The 15,949-nt window shown below is 39.5% G+C and overlaps 1 protein-coding gene across 2 annotated transcripts in view; it reads left to right on the top strand.

Moving 5' to 3' along the window:
- vps50 (VPS50 subunit of EARP/GARPII complex) overlaps positions 1 to 12,655 on the top strand; it is a 130,901-nt gene extending 118,246 nt beyond the window's left edge. For both annotated transcript variants that reach the window (XM_074614628.1, XM_074614627.1), the window contains 3 exons: positions 4,919 to 5,040; positions 9,109 to 9,298; positions 10,107 to 12,655. In XM_074614628.1, the coding sequence (XP_074470729.1) occupies positions 4,919 to 5,040; positions 9,109 to 9,298; positions 10,107 to 10,226 (432 nt within the window). In that variant the 3' untranslated portion in view covers positions 10,227 to 12,655. The remainder of the gene's footprint in view (positions 1 to 4,918; positions 5,041 to 9,108; positions 9,299 to 10,106) is intronic.
- Positions 12,656 to 15,949: the final 3,294 nt, after the last annotated feature.

The raw sequence follows: 15,949 nt of genomic DNA, 5'->3' as shown, positions 1-15,949 counted from the left end.
TGAAGATACTGATTAGTACAGCTTTAAAGTTTTCAAGTCAAATGTAAATCAGTCAGTGCATTTTTAATCCCAATTTGTGCATAAAGATTCTGTTCAAAGACAGGAATGGAGACTTCATTAGAGCAGCTTTTTTATCACATTTCATAGAGATAATATGCAAACATCTCCCTATTAAGATTGTTGCATCATATATGTCACTAACACTCTTTGTCAGCTGAATTTAAATGATGATAGTAAGACTAATGGTATCCTTGTTGTAATCTTTTTTTCTGTTCTAGTGTATATTACATTCAGGAAAAGTTCAGAATTATCCCAATGTTTATTCTTTTTCCCCAAACAAATACCGACTGTCCACTGCGGCCTTCTCAGTGTCAGGCACTACCCATAACAATAACTAAAAGCAGAACACAAAAAAGGCAGCTGTAATAGATTTGCTTTTATCTAGCGGGGATTTTCCTCACATAGTGTTTTTGTTGTACTTGAGAAATACAATCTGGGCTTATCCTTTTAACATTTGTGTCATTTACATAAAGTATTACTCGTTATTCCGCTTAAAGTCAAGAACTCTGAAGTTCTTTGTTTTCCCCCATGAGGTTAAATTCATTCGGGGACCTTTACTATTAATTATTTGGGATGGGGTAAATAATTTAGTACAGGGTGGGTGAGCTGCTTAGAGTTGAATACAGATCTCTCCTGAAGTTTTCAGCTTTGCTAAAGACCTCACCGGTCCCTGACGTATTTTTGGAATTGAAAGTTTTCCACTAAATGGGTGTCTTTATGCAAGCTGGCCACTTCCCATTATAAATTTTACATGATGGGGTGGAAGGACACACGGCGCTAGTTTTCTCACCTCTGACGTTCAGAGACAGAAAGGTGTGAAGGGCTCGCTGTGGTGTGAAATCCTGAGCAGTCCAACACAAATCCCCATACATGCATCAGCATTTCTTAAAGAGCTGTTGATTAAATCACAGTTTAAAACACAAATTTTTCTTGAAATAGATAAATAAATATATACTAGGGCTGTCAAAGTTAACGCGATAATAATGCGTTAAACGCAAATTTGTCTTAGCGCAACTAATTTCTTTAACGCGTTAACGCAATCGATCTTTCTGAGATTGTTGTGGGCTCAGTTTAACAGCTAGAAGATACTGATATCATATGAAACTAGAAAAACCTAAAGACTCCATTGGTACCAACCATATCATACTAGCTTGTCAGGAAAGAGATGAATTAACGCTCAGAACTTGTGCAAAACTTTGACGAGGAAAAAACTGGCATGTCCATTTTCAAAGGGGTCCCTTGACCTCTGACCTCAAGATATGTGAATAAAAATGAGTTCTATGGGTACCCACGAGTCTCCCCTTTACAGACATGCCCACTTTATGATAATCACATGCAGTTTGGGGCAAGTCATAGTCAAGTCAGCACACTGACACACTGACAGCTGTTGTTGCCTGTTGGGCTGCAGTTTGCCATGTTATGATTTGAGCATATTTTTTATGCTAAATGCAGTACCTGTGAGGGTTTCTGGACAATATATTGTCATTGTTTTGTGTTGTTAATTGATTTCTAATAATAAATATATACATACGTTTGCATAAAGCAATCATATTTGTCCACTCCCATGTTGATAAGAGTATTAAATACTTGACAAATCTCCCTTTAATGTACATTTTGAACAGATAGGAAAAAAATGTGTGATTGCAATTAGTAGTTTTAATCGATTGACAGCCCTAATATATACACACAGTCTGTAGTCACAGTTTAAAGTTATCTACTCAAACTCACTTTTTGGATTCCTGAATGGCTCAAAGATGTTCGTCTGGCTTCGGGCAGCTCTGCAGTTAATTCTCACTAACTCAGCTTATGAGCTAAATTGCCTGAGGGGAAAATCTCCTTCTCGCTGGCCTAGTTTAAATGCCCAACCGTGTCAAAATGGTCCCACTGATGGACTGACATGGTGCATATCACATCCAGCATGTACTTTTCCTCATCAGGAACTAATAGTTCCCTCTGCCAACTTGTCAGACACTCATAATGCATATGGATTGCATTATGTGCATTGATTGAACAGAGTGTGCTACATTTTGTTGTACTGCACACAGGAGAATATTTTATTCATGAATTCAGGTTGATCACTGGCATTCAACAATGGCATTGATTTGCATATAAAGTGGCAAGGAAACGCAGCAGCCTCAGAATGACTTCATTGACAAACTGCTTAAGTCAGAAACTATTGTGAGACTTGTTTGTGAATGACTAACATTTCGGTTCTCGGCTGCGAAATTAATGGCGGTTGTGCATGCCGTAGAGTTCGGCTTCATTTTTTAACGCGACGCAGCTTGAATTAAAGTTGGCGGACGTATATTTGCAAAACGCAACACTAGGAAACCTCAGACTTCCATCATAATTATGTACAGTCCTTATGGACTGCAATTTGTTCCCTGTAAAAAAGGCAACAAAATATCCTAATTGTATAATATCATCCATAATTGAGCATTTCAGGGTGCAGTGAGTACACAGCAAGTGTTAGCTGAAGCCTCTCCCTGTGTGGAGGGTTTACGGCTACAAACAAGAAGCATCAAAACATGGCACATGTAGCCGCGGGCCACTTGTGACCAAAACTGTGTAGTACATCTTCGTATCCTGCAGCCCGCACCGTCCTCTGAGATGTTTCCTCTTTTTTCTTTGTGTTAAAACATGAAAGAGAGGGGCGACCCGATAGCTGAGTGGTTAGGGCGCAAATGCCCTGAGCAGCGAATCCCCGGTTTGATTCCCGGTTGGCTGGACTTTCTGCTGCATGCCGTGCCCCTATACTGTCTTTCCACACTGTCTCCTTCCACTAACACTACCAAACAAAGGCCACAGATAAAGTTACAAAGAACAACAACATAAAAGAAAGAACATTTGGAGGCCAGTTGTAACAACGCCCTCATGACTGGTGTAAGAAAATATCGATACACATGAGTATCGTGATATTATGCTTTGGGATACTGTATCGATTCTCCAAAACACTGTATCGATTTTTAATCTATTCTGTATTTCGTATGTTGTAGTGGGCTCAGTTTTAAAGCTACAGTTAAACTACAAAACCAAAGGAATCCATTGGTACCAACCATGTCATAATAGCATGTCTCAAAGGAGGCTAAATAACGAGATACGCTTAAATTTTCGAGAGAAAAAACTGTCATGGACATTTTCAAAGGGATCCTTTGACCTCTGACCTCAAGATATGTGAATGAAAATGGGTTCTATGGGTACCCACGAGTCTCCCCTTCACAGACAGCCCACTTTATGATAATTCAAAGCGGTTTTAGGCAAAAACAATGCAGTTTTTGCGTGCAGTACAAAAGTGTTTTTTTCACCTGTGCATACTGGGGTCCCTAAACAGTCTTAGAATTGCATAAATTGGGTATCACTGGAAAGCTGAGACTCTAGCTATAGTCGATTTTTTTTTTTTCACTCCTATTTTATACACATGGTGCATCTTTACACTATGACAGTTTTCCTAAATTTAGATTTGAAAAAAATCGCAATATATCACCTTGCTTTTTGTATAAACAATATATTGAATCGTTACCCCTGTATCATGATACGTATCATATCACCAGATTCTTGCCAATACACAGCCCTATTGACTGGTGTACTTGTTTTGAGATACGTGCTGAGGAGATGTAACTACACGTCTCAAATGTAATCTCAAGTGTGTAGTAGAAGATATAAATTAACAGAGCCCAAAGGCCGACTAAGGGCTGACTGTAAGAGCCGGCACGCACATCAAAAAGTTAATGAATGAGTCCAGTTGGGATGTTTCCAAACCTGAATACAGTATTCAGCAGCGCACAAATGATTTGTTTTACCGCATGATTTGTGGCTTGGTGGATTCATACTTCCTGCCCACATCTGCTCAGTACTTCAGGATGTTGTGTTCATCAGTCCAGACGGTAAAATCATTAAAGCAGCTTAGTTAAAGTAGAGTTGTGGTGCAATTAAATAACATAGACATATTGTAGGCTGGGAAAAAGATGATTTAGCCTTGATTGATTTTATGTATTTATACAGCGATTTAGAGTGTGCACTGTATGTAAAATGTATAAAGATCGGCTTTATTTATTTAAAAGAGATTGATACAAACCCCCTAATGCAGTTTATTCTTTGCAGACTGTAAATAATTGTGAATTGCACAGCTTGAGGTGGTTTTATAACATTGTTCAGCTTCTCCAAGTTGGTTTTGGGGGAGCTGGTGTTGGATGTCATCCAGGAACACGGAGTAGCTGAGAGAGAGTCAGAGGAAAGAAATACATAGATATAGTTGTTCGAGAACACTTAAGTTTGTCTTCCAAGTTGTGGCTTGTTTCCTTTATAAATGTCTTATATAGTACATACGTTTGTGTTCGTTTAATATAAGTTTGTGTTAGTTTAGTATAGTAACATGTTTTTAGCTTTAGATATTATGGATATGTCTTTATAAAACAGGTTTAATGTGTCCGATTTAGGGCTGGCACTAATGATTATTTTCATTGTCGATTAATCTGTCAATTATTTTCTTGATGAATCGATTAGTTGTTTGGTCTATAAAATGTTAGAAAATAGTGAAAAAGCCGAAGATCACTTCCTCAAATGTCTTTTTTTGTTTTGTTTTATCAAAGATATTGAGTTTACTGTCATAGAAGAGTAAGAAACCAGAAAATATTCACATTGAAGAAGCTGTAATCAGAGAATTTTTACTTTTTTTTACTTAAAAATGACTGAAACCGTTAAATTAATCCATTATCAAAAAGGTTTAATTAACTTAATAGTTGACAACTAATTGATCAATCGTTGCAGCTCGTGATTATATAAAGAAATCCACCTCTTGAATGTCATTGTTTCTTTTACCTCTTGTGTTCACCTGTGCTTTTCTCCTCTACCTTCCCAGGAGTTTGAGCAATTTAACAAGCGGCTGGAGGACGTTTCCAGACATGTGCGCATCCCGCTGCCCGTGTCCAACGTCCTGTGGGAGCACTGCATCCGCCTGGCCAACAGGACTCTGGTAGAAGGGTAAGAAAAGTCATAAAACACCTCGTCAGCACCGAGGGATGTTTGTTCAGTCTGGCGTCATTCTGGCGTCATTTTTGTCACTATGAATTATTGTTAAACTTCTGTAGAAAAATACCGTTTTATCATGCGTAATATTTTCCTTGGGTGAAACAGTGACTCAAAAAAAAGCAGTGTGACACAGTCATGTACTCAGAATTTTTATTTATCCCAAAAGAAATTAAGTTTTGATAAAGCTCCATATGTGCATCAATATCAATATTCAATATTTGATGAAAAGACAATAGACTCACAAGCAGCTCAGTGATTGGATAGAGCCTTTATAAACTGTCAAAATGACCCATTAAGAGCATTTCGAGGCAGAGGGAGTTGAGACGAGTCTGACTGCAGTTCCTGTAACTTCACCTGAGCATGATGGACTTCTCTGTGCACTTTTTAGATTTCTATTTATTCCCGCTAAGAGCACTTGAAGAGTAAGAGCAAAAGTGCAGTTTGCCCTCGGTTGATTTTTGTTACGTCAGGCTTTCACAGACAAGTAACATCAATCTCTCTATATCTACAAATAACATGCTCATATAGTTTGAGCAGGACTGTTGTCATCTACCCAAACAAATTTAAAGAGCAAAAGCTCCAAAAGGTCAAATGTTCTGTAAACATCCTTCATGCTGTGAAGGCACTTTACTGTCTTCCTGCCCACATGTCTTTTAATTGTGGTGCTTTGTGGAAGTTAGATAGCAGCACCTGAATAATTGCATTTATTCATACATATAACACAAATAAATTAAAAAGTCAGCATTTTAAATCCATTGAATAGAACAAGTATTGATAGTTTGTCAGTATAGTAAAAGCTTCAGTCAGCAGTAAAGGTGTATTAAATATTTATTTAGGAAACCTCAGCGGCTATTCAAGAAGCAATTCAGTGCTATTCAAGTTGGATGGATACGGCGCTGCAGGGAGTAAAGAAATGTGCACAAAACATGAAGATTGCTCAGTCCGCATGTTAGCGTTATGAATAATTCAGAACAGTAATGTCACCATGCTAAATACAGCACAGACCCATAGGATAGTGGTTTTACTTCTTACAACCATGGGGAAATTTAAGTCCATTGTCATATCTTGTTATGACAATTTTTTTTGCTTGAAAAGGTGTCTTTCCTCTCAGGTTACAGTCGAGTCCCTGAGCTCGTATACGCAGCATTTGTGAGTCGTTGCATCCCAGTGATTTGAAGCCCCACCACTCTAATCCATTGCATCTTTACAGGAAAGCCTTCAGAGATAATGATGATTTAAGTCTTTCTTTGTTTATCCCTCGGTTTGAACATCTGCGCATCATAAATTAAAAAAAAGTATTTCCAAAGTGTGTTGTCAAGCACCGTGAAGACCAGGGGAAATTAACCTAAAGTACATTAGAAACCTGGAGACTTTGTTGCCAGGTTCCTTTGGAGCAATCCTCCAAAGAAAACCACTTTTAAAATTCCCGTCGCCTCCTCCTTCTTCTCTCTTCGTGCTGGCATCCCTCTGTGCCAGTCAGACATCTCTCCATCGGGGGAATCGCATGACACAGACCACTCACACGAACCGTGGAAAGCTCTTGACACATCCCTTGTAATGCATTTCACCACTTTCTCTGTTGTAAGCGAGACATATGGGTTGTGACAGGTGACAGAACGTCAGAGTGTGTTCATCTTCAGCACCTGCATCCCCGCTGAGTGTGTGTGTGTGTTGAGTGAACGTGTGAAGTAGCTTTTTAGACTGAAGGTGTGATAAACTCCCCTCTGACTGGATGCGCAGTAACACTGAGTCATCCCGGCTGAATGGTGACGAAGCGAGTCGCTAACAGCTAACAATTATCATGAGGTTACACGCATTTTATTGGGAAGAAGAAATTGGCTCATGTTGAAGCCAAAGTCATTCGGAGTTGCTAATTTGTTCAGGTTACGGGGAAAGTGTATGCGGGGTTTGTAATGACAGGCAAAGAAAATGGTTTAGGTTCAAAACAAATGCTTGTTAAGTGGTTTAGTGCTTGCAAAGAAGTAGAGAGAACATTGGATATTAGCATCAGCGGAAGGCTTTCCCTCACCCACTGAGAAAAGGGAACATGTTTACCTCCCGACACATTTGCTGAGCACTTTTCTTCCCATTGCGTAAGAGGACTTTTTAAACCCCTTGCCAGTGAAACAAATGGCCCATTACGACTGCGATGCTCTGCAAATTTAAGCTGCTTTTTCGCAGACTTCTGCCGTCTGCTTGGTCTCCCCCAGTACGCTCCCCTCCAAACACATCTCCCACCGCGCTGGCACGCCAAGGCGGAGCGGTCATATTTGTTTGTTTGTACTCCGACTCGCTCAGCCTGTTATTCAATTTCTCTGTCCAGCGATAGTCTCCCTGCAGACTCGCAAAAATGGCTCTGTTAACATTCTGAGCCGAAGCTCAAACACTCTGGCAGGCCTGACAAGAAAAGAGAGAGAGAGAGAGAGAGAGAGAGAGAGAACGAGGCGGAAAATGGAGAGAAAAGCTGAAGTGTGAGACAGAGAGCAGAGCTGTCTGTGTGGTTTGTTAATGTACTAATGTCACAGACACTGACCTGCCAGTGGACGACGGTCCGTGCTGCCAAACACCTGAAACACAAACAGAAAGACACAAACACTGAAATACATGTGTACTTTAGCCCACACACACTTTTACTGACACGGCACAGACAGCTGTGTGGAACAACCTGACTTCATATTTAATATAGGACACATGCAGACACCCAAAAGGACTCGTGTATGTCCTTTCAATACATACCCACTGCAGTTACAAGTCTTTAAATCTGTTATAATGATCTATTTTGAATTATTTTTTTAACTTTATATTTGACTTTGAGTTGATTCTGAAATAAACATACATACAACCCGCCTGTCCAAATATTCATAAAACAAGATAAAAAGAAGAAGAAGAAAACCAAATAAAAAAAAAAGGGATTCACAGATTCAATCCAACACATGCGAGGACAAACAATATAAAATGAAACAAACTATGATTAACATACAGTATAACACAAACAAGGTGTTATGCATACATTTGAAGCATTTAAAAACACAGAAAGTTAATATTATGTGTGTGACATGCAGATTTCATACCAATAGCCCTTTTGCCAAAATATTAAGTACATTCACACATCTCTCCTCTTTTCATTTCCATTTATAGAAAGTTTTTAGACTTTGCTTTTAAAAACTCTAATGGATTCAGAGTGTCTTCTGTAACTTAAGTTACAACACATTTCTTTGTGTGCTTTGCTGATGGAGCTTTGACAGTATTTCCATATTGAATTAAATGTTGATAGAAACAAGCTGAAACACATCTTCCAGGCAATTTTTAATGCATAATAAATTCACAGTAGGGGAGATAAAGTAAAAGAATTTAAAAACATTGCAACATGACTTTCTCCTTAAAGGGATGGTTTGTGTGTTTTGAAGTGAGGTTGTATGAGGTACTTATCCATAGTCAGTGTATTACTTACAGTAGATGACGGTTCGTACGCACCCAGTTTGGAGAAACAGACAGGAGTTCCCGCAAGGGAGCAAAGCGATGTGCTGCTGTGGACGGGGCCGGCAGCAAAACATATTTTAGCCACCTAAAAGAAAGGCCTACTTAAAAAAATCAATATCAGTTTAAAAGAATATTTTGAATATCGGTGGCTTTGGCGAGAGCATCGATAATGGCTTCAGTTCCCCGTTGGAAATAGACTGTATAGCTGTCTCACAGCAAGTTAAACCGGCGAATATATTAATATAGCGTACATTTCAACTGATACAGATTTTTTTTTAGGTGGCTAAAATACGTTTTGCTGCCGGCCCCCGTCCACAGCAGTACATTGCTTTGGTTCCGTGCGGTAACTCCTGTCTGCTTCTCCAAGCTGGGGGCGCGCCGACCGTCATCTACGTACCTCATACAACCCCACTTCAAAAACACCCAAACTATCCCTTTAATGTATAGAGACAGACAGACACACATGACCAACACCTGTGATGACTTTCATACTGAGCAATGTTAATCTCCTCTTTCCTCCTCTGCTGTTTTGTCTTCTAGCTACGCTAATGTGAAGAAATGCAGCAATGAGGGCCGGGCCCTGATGCAGCTGGACTTCCAACAGTTCCTCATGAAGCTGGAGAAGCTGACCGACCTGCGACCCATCCCTGATAAAGAGTTTGTTGAGACCTACATCAAGGCCTATTACCTGACTGAGAATGACATGGAGCAGTTCATCAAGAATCACAGGGTGAGACGGCAAAGATGGAGGATTGTATCGTTAGCTTCTACGCAACGCTAAATATCTAAGTATACAGCGAGGAATCTCTGTCTGTCTGTCTGTCCTTTGCATATCTCGAGAACCGCTCATCCGATCTACTTCACACTTGGCGGGTACATTGCTGGGGATCCCATAGTTGTGTGCTTTGTCGAATTTGGTGCAATTTTTTACACGTGACATGTACAATATTGATAACCTTGAAATAAACATGCACACAGCGCTCTGTTCAGTAGCGGGGGCGAGGCTTCAGGGCTCTGCAGACTAGGCTTGCCGCAGTAGTTGGTGTTACATGGTGGTCGGGCAGACACCGATTACATTACTTGCCCACCACCTCCAACATCTTTTTGCGTTTTTTATAGAAATAAAACCCATTTAGTTCATTTTGGCATATCAGTCGCGTGTTATTAATATATAGTCGGATGACGGATGCTACAATCTGAAAATGAAAGTGTCTGCTCCGTACGGAGTCTCAGCACAGAGCAGCAGGAGTCAGATTTCACACACGGGATGAGAGAGAGTTGACAGACGATGGCAGAGGATTTGGTGTCAAAGTGAAAAGCAAAAGCGCCTATTTGGCAATACTTCGGATTTAAACCCAATGCTGTAAGGAACCATAACGTTAATGTGGCAATTGTTGTGCAGCACTGCAGTAGTAAAAGTTTAATTAAAGTTGCTGTTTTGTTTTTCTCCAAAATGTGAACACCTGCATTTCTCTGAAAGCTTCATGCTAACAGGCTGAGTCTGTATTTGCTGACTCACTCTTTGTCTTTCTGCGCAGGAGTACTCCATGAAGCAGCTCGCCAACTTGGTGAACGTTTGTCTGGGTTCACATATAAACAAGAAGGCTCGTCAGAAACTCCTGGCGGCTATCGACGACATCGACAGACCCAAGAGATAGGCTGATGAACGGAGCGCATCCTGAACGTAACAACCAGCCACAGAGACGGACACTCCAACTCCCACACAGAGGAGCTCAGCGTAGAATGTCTTCATTTTCAGATTAGAGCGTACATGTTGTAGTTTTGTTCAACAAGCACGTACAGAAGTAGAGCTACTGTATGCAGCAATGTAAAGCTCACGTTAGCCAAATGCTAATTATCTGTTAATGTACAGCCTTAATGTGGTCAAAAACACACAATATCACTCATGATATTCTGATGAACATAAATACTAATGCATTCACTCTCAAGCATGCTGCAGTTACTCTGTGCATACAGTAGATTAACCATAATGCATGCCCTTCAATTCTGATTTAACAAATTTATGAAGTTTTTCTGCAAATTGTCTGCAACCACAACAATTTAATATCTTCAGTGACCATTAAAGCTTCAGATAAACTACAACAAATACAGGATCTAACAGTGTAACATGAAGTGTAGCTTGACCATCGGGCCGTTTATAATGCATTCCATGTGTTTTTACCAAATGTGCTCAATTTCTGATACAACTCCGACCTTGAGCTTAACAACACGTTCTAGTCCCAACTCGTCACGTACTGACGCTTTGTCAGGACCCCTTGGCGTCACTTTCTAACGCACTGCGTAACAAATTATGACGCTCCGCTGCGGTCTTTAGGTTTAGGCAACAAAACCACTTAGATTAGGTTTAGGAAAAAAACATGATTTAGCTGAAAATCACTACTGTTTGTAAAGTGAAAGTGAAACTTTCGAAACCACGCGTTGTTGGTTTCACGCGTGACACGAACCACGCTCTCCTGGTGAAAGCCCTGTGTTTGTTGGACCCATCCACCACCCCTCCAACCTGAGCTCTTTAAACTACTACCACACTCCCCAACCACTTTCTCTGAGCGTTTAATGTGGACGTGGATGGGTTTACGTTGTAGTTACTTGAAAGCCCGGTGCATCTCATACAGATGCTAAAGGGTGCCTTGTACGTTGGTATCACATCGTGTGACAAAGTGTCGGTATTTGACGCCCTGGGAATGAGAACAGACTGAGATTAAAAGGTGATTTATGAGTTGCTTAATTTTAAAATTCCATAAAGTTGTAAAGTTTCGTGGTAAATACGTCCCAATTACAGATCCAAGAAGAGTCAGCTATAAACCTCCACTATGATATTAAGCTTTGTCACATGACTGAATGTGGAGATACAGTAGATGTGGGTTATTGTTCATCATTAATCATCAGTTACTCCAGCCCGTATGTCCGCTGTATATTATTTCACTTCAGGGTATTTGTCATGCCTGATTGGATGCTCTGCTTCTTTCTTTTGTTTTTGTCCTTGAATTACATAAATCTAATATAATGATGATTCTGAAAATAATATAAATTGCCGTATTTAGCGTTAACATAGAGTATATCTGCACTAGCTGCATTTGTTTGTTTGCCATTTGTCATATCTGAGGAGGAGTTTCTGAAAGTCTTTGTGATTGATCTTTGAATTCAGTCTCCGGCTTTCTTGATGAGCAGCAGTGAAATCTGTTTCGTGGGTTTGTGCGGTCAGGTACCGGTTGTGTGATTTCTCATGAGTTAGTAGTTAAACTGTGGCAGCAACTAGAGCTTTCCCCCAAAGCTTTAAGGCTTCCCCGCTGCGGTCATCTCCATTAGTTTAACTTGACCAGACCTGCCGAGAGGGCGTGATGATTTACTGTCAAAAGGGAGGCGATTGGAGTTACAGGTTTTTGATAATGGCTTCAAATTTTGTGTGCAACTATTCCATGAAGAATACTGTAAATGTGAATGTTTTGAACAATGTCTGTATTTATTTCTTGCTCTGTGTCTTGTTTGGGTTTTTATATATGATAATTGCTGGAAGTGTGCTTGTCATTTATCACCTCTCAGTATCTTGTAACTTATCAACTGAAGCTTATACAAATATTTAAACATTGTCAAATTATGTTAAAGCTAGAGTTGGTAATCTTCTTAAAAAACATTTTTGTTATATTTGTTGATATTCTCAATACGTCCCAACAGCAATCAATATATCAAAAAATTAAATCTGGTATCTGTAGCTGTCGCAGGACTGTAATAAACCCGTCCAATCACCTGCCTGTCTACCTGTGAGTGGCTTTAGAGGGAGGCCTGAACCGGACTGTCAGTGTTGCCGACTGGGTGACTTTCTCGCTAGATGTACCGACATTTGGAGCTAGTGCTGCTTGCTACTTTCATTGGAAAAGAGTTTGCAACACTGAGCTGTTTTTTTTTCTGTTGGATTACTTTTCAAATCTAGCATACTGTTGCTAATGTCTCAAGATTACCAACCCTAGCTTTAAGGGTCAAGTGCACTATAGTGAAAATCAGTAATCGGTGTTGGAACTGTAGGTTGAACCAAAATGATTCTAACATAATAAACACACTAACAAATTGACTCTGTTATTCTTACCTTCTTAATTCTTACAGTGCTATTAATAAACTGCAAAATCTATAAATCAAATCCAGTGGTTTAAAATCTGTGTGCCGCAGCAGTTTTAAAAGAGTCGTCGTCACCGTTCATCAGAATGGGAGTGTTACCTTCCAGCAGCGCTGCTGTCCATCCTAATGATGCTTCACTCAGCCAGGAGCAGGACGCTGTCAGATTCATTAATGTGGCTTCCTGTGTGGTTACAAGCCCTCAGCTCTCCTGTTTAGAAGGAGCCTGCTGATCAGGTTGAACTGAAGGAGCTGTGAAGGACTCATTATAACTTTGATGACTCAGGCTGTATCCGAAACCGCATACTTTACTAGTAGTACGTACTGATTTGGCCAAAATGAAGCATGTAGTATGCAAACACAAGCAAAATCTATAGTAGGCCAAAAAATACCTGGTATGTTGTACTGATCTGAAAATCTCCATAATGCATCGGACCAGTCTACCTCGCCTACTGTATCCCATAATGCAAAGCGCTGAAACGGTAAAAGCTATGGTCACAACAATATTAGCTAAAAACGGCAAGTTTTTTTGCATTTTTCGTAACTATTGCATCACTAAATTCACTTATAAAAAATGTTTGAGGCGACAAATCAACTGTGTCGATTTTGAATATTGTCAGTTTTACGATATTAGATGGCGATTCAAACATTTGCTCCAATGTTTTCGGAGTTTAGAAGCTCCACAAAACTGCTCGGGGTCGCATACAGCCTCACTCTTTAATTATAACTGTTGACATTTCTGTCAACTATGTGATCAAGCTGAACCTAATCTTCCTTGAGCGGACAATCATCCACACGATGACTTGGCCTAATGGTTACTTTATACTATATAGATGTCCTCATTACACCAGCAAATCAATACCAGTAGCCTTAATGCATGCATACATAAAGTCTGTTTCCTCTGAATAACAGTATCATCATATCCATCAGGGAAATAAACGTATTTGTCAGCTTTTTTTTCCAGCGTCGGACAAACCTGGACCAAACTACCAAACCTCTCAAACAGAGTTCAAATCTGGGTTCCAGTGTGGATCTAACCTCATATGTAATATGGTTATGGTGACAGTTTAATCTTCAACTTCTGTGTTTTCACAGTTTGTAGGTTAGGAGTTGTGGGAGTATTTGACAATTCAAACCTTGTGTGTTGCCTTTTCTTGCAGAGCTTTCCTCACCCGACCGCCCTCAAACACTTCATTCATGACCTACCCGACACCACTGCTCTCGCTGTCCTTGCACAACACATTTGGGCGCCCAGCTGGACCGCTCACCTCCTGTGATGCCGTGGCCCAGTTACCCTTTCAGATAAAAGACCAGGCGCTCTTTGCTCCTGCGTTTTTGGCCCCTCTGCCAAATTTCATGAGCCAAGCTCATAGAAATCACTATCAATGACCTACATGTCCTCTATTCCCGCACTGTCTGCTGATATGTATTCACAAAGACTTCATTCATTTCCCTTCATACACATGTAACTGAGAACAATTGCTGGCAGAGCCTATTTGTAATGTTTACTTTGCATGATGATTGACATGACAAGATGTAACAGCAGAGCAGAAGAGAGTAAAAGTAATGAATAAAGGCCAGATGAATTTAGATTATGAATTCTCTAGAAAAGTTGTGTTGCTCAGTGAAAGCTGCTTTTTTAAGTCATCTATGAAAAAATATTTTATAATTTCTCAGACATGGGACGGTCTTTGATAATCACTTAGCTTTGAAATACTGATTAAAAATCTCTTGAACTCTCCCAAAACATCAATAATAACCAAAGTTGATAAGACTTTTTTTAAAATGACTTACTAAAAGAGAATTCATTTTTTCTTTTCGCTTCTTAGTGTAGACTACTCTCTAGAAGAGAAGAGAACGTCAACAACAACTGCATTGTGTGTGGTGTTTATGGGTTGTAGCTGTTGCAAATGATTTTTCGGAGGTTGCAAGGTACATTTTGAACAGATGAAAATCAGAAGATTAATCGCGATTAAATATTTGAATTGATTGACAGCCCTAGTTTATACACCTCCGTTTTGTCTGCATTTTATTCTACTGTTTATTCTATTATTGAAGTGTTAGGCTAATTAAGTTATGTGGTTTATTTATTTATTTTAAGTAAAGGTACTTTCACTTGAGAACAACATTCTAGTACTCTTTCCACCTCTGCTCAAAGTAGTGCTGCACGATTATGGCCGAAAATGATCATCATGATTATTTTGATCAATATTCAGATCACGATTATTATCACGATTATTCATTAATTCTAGGGAAAAAATGTTTTTATTGCAATTTCACATTAAACTAAACAGAGCACTGCTTTCACTTCCATGTTGTGCTGCATTCCAACCGTCAAAAACTTTAAGTGTTATCCTTTTACATTGTTATTGTTATCTATAGTGGTTGTTTGTATAAAAATACACAATTGAAATGATTAGGAAAAATATGATTATATTTTTATTTAAATATTCGCTTTGATTAAAAAAATATTGGCATTAGTATTTCTAATTATATGTAATTAAGCTGCTTTGAGCTAGTGTTAGGAAGTTAAACGGGTCATATTTCTCTCTCTAATATCTATTTTATATTGCTGTGAAAACATCTCCTTCAAACAAATGTATTTATTCAATTGTCTCGCCAAAAACTATATTTTACAAGACTGCATTTGAACGCATCATGATATGGTTATAATTTAGTATCGCCCAATACAAATTTTTACTAAGTAGAGCTTGAGCGCACTATAACGTGCTCCGTGCTTTTGGCAGAGGAGCCGGTCACTATGGTTACTCTGAGCAGCATCATGGGAACACATTACAATATAATACGTTTCTGATTAAATTAGTTCCAGTTTTGGAATTTTGGATTTGCAGTCGTTACCAATTGCAGCTTTAGGTCTTCTTCACTCACGCTGAAAAACTTCCACAACGCAAACATATTGTGTGTGTGACGTTACCGTTGTGTGCCGATGTAAAACCATCATGAAGCGGCTACACATGTATCTGACAATATGGCAACAAATGTATGAATAAGACACTGCTGAAAACGCGCCGGCTTTGGTCGGCTGCTGATTGACAGTTCATCTCTAGCTGTTAGTTAGGAAGCACTTGATTTATGCAGCGGAGTTTTCTATGAGCGGAGCATTTTAAACGTCAATATCACAGTCGATCATGTTAATTTCATTGTGGGAAGCCAAAATCGTGATCGCGCTTAATATCCGATTAATTGTGCAGCCCTAGCTCAAAGGTATTAAAGGAGAAGAGAAGCGAATATA

This window comes from Sebastes fasciatus, chromosome 17, assembly GCF_043250625.1.
Source record: "Sebastes fasciatus isolate fSebFas1 chromosome 17, fSebFas1.pri, whole genome shotgun sequence".
Classification (NCBI taxonomy): Eukaryota; Metazoa; Chordata; class Actinopteri; order Perciformes; family Sebastidae; genus Sebastes; species Sebastes fasciatus.
Note: the sequence above shows the minus strand (reverse complement) of the source record. Positions and strands in the feature narration are given on the sequence as shown.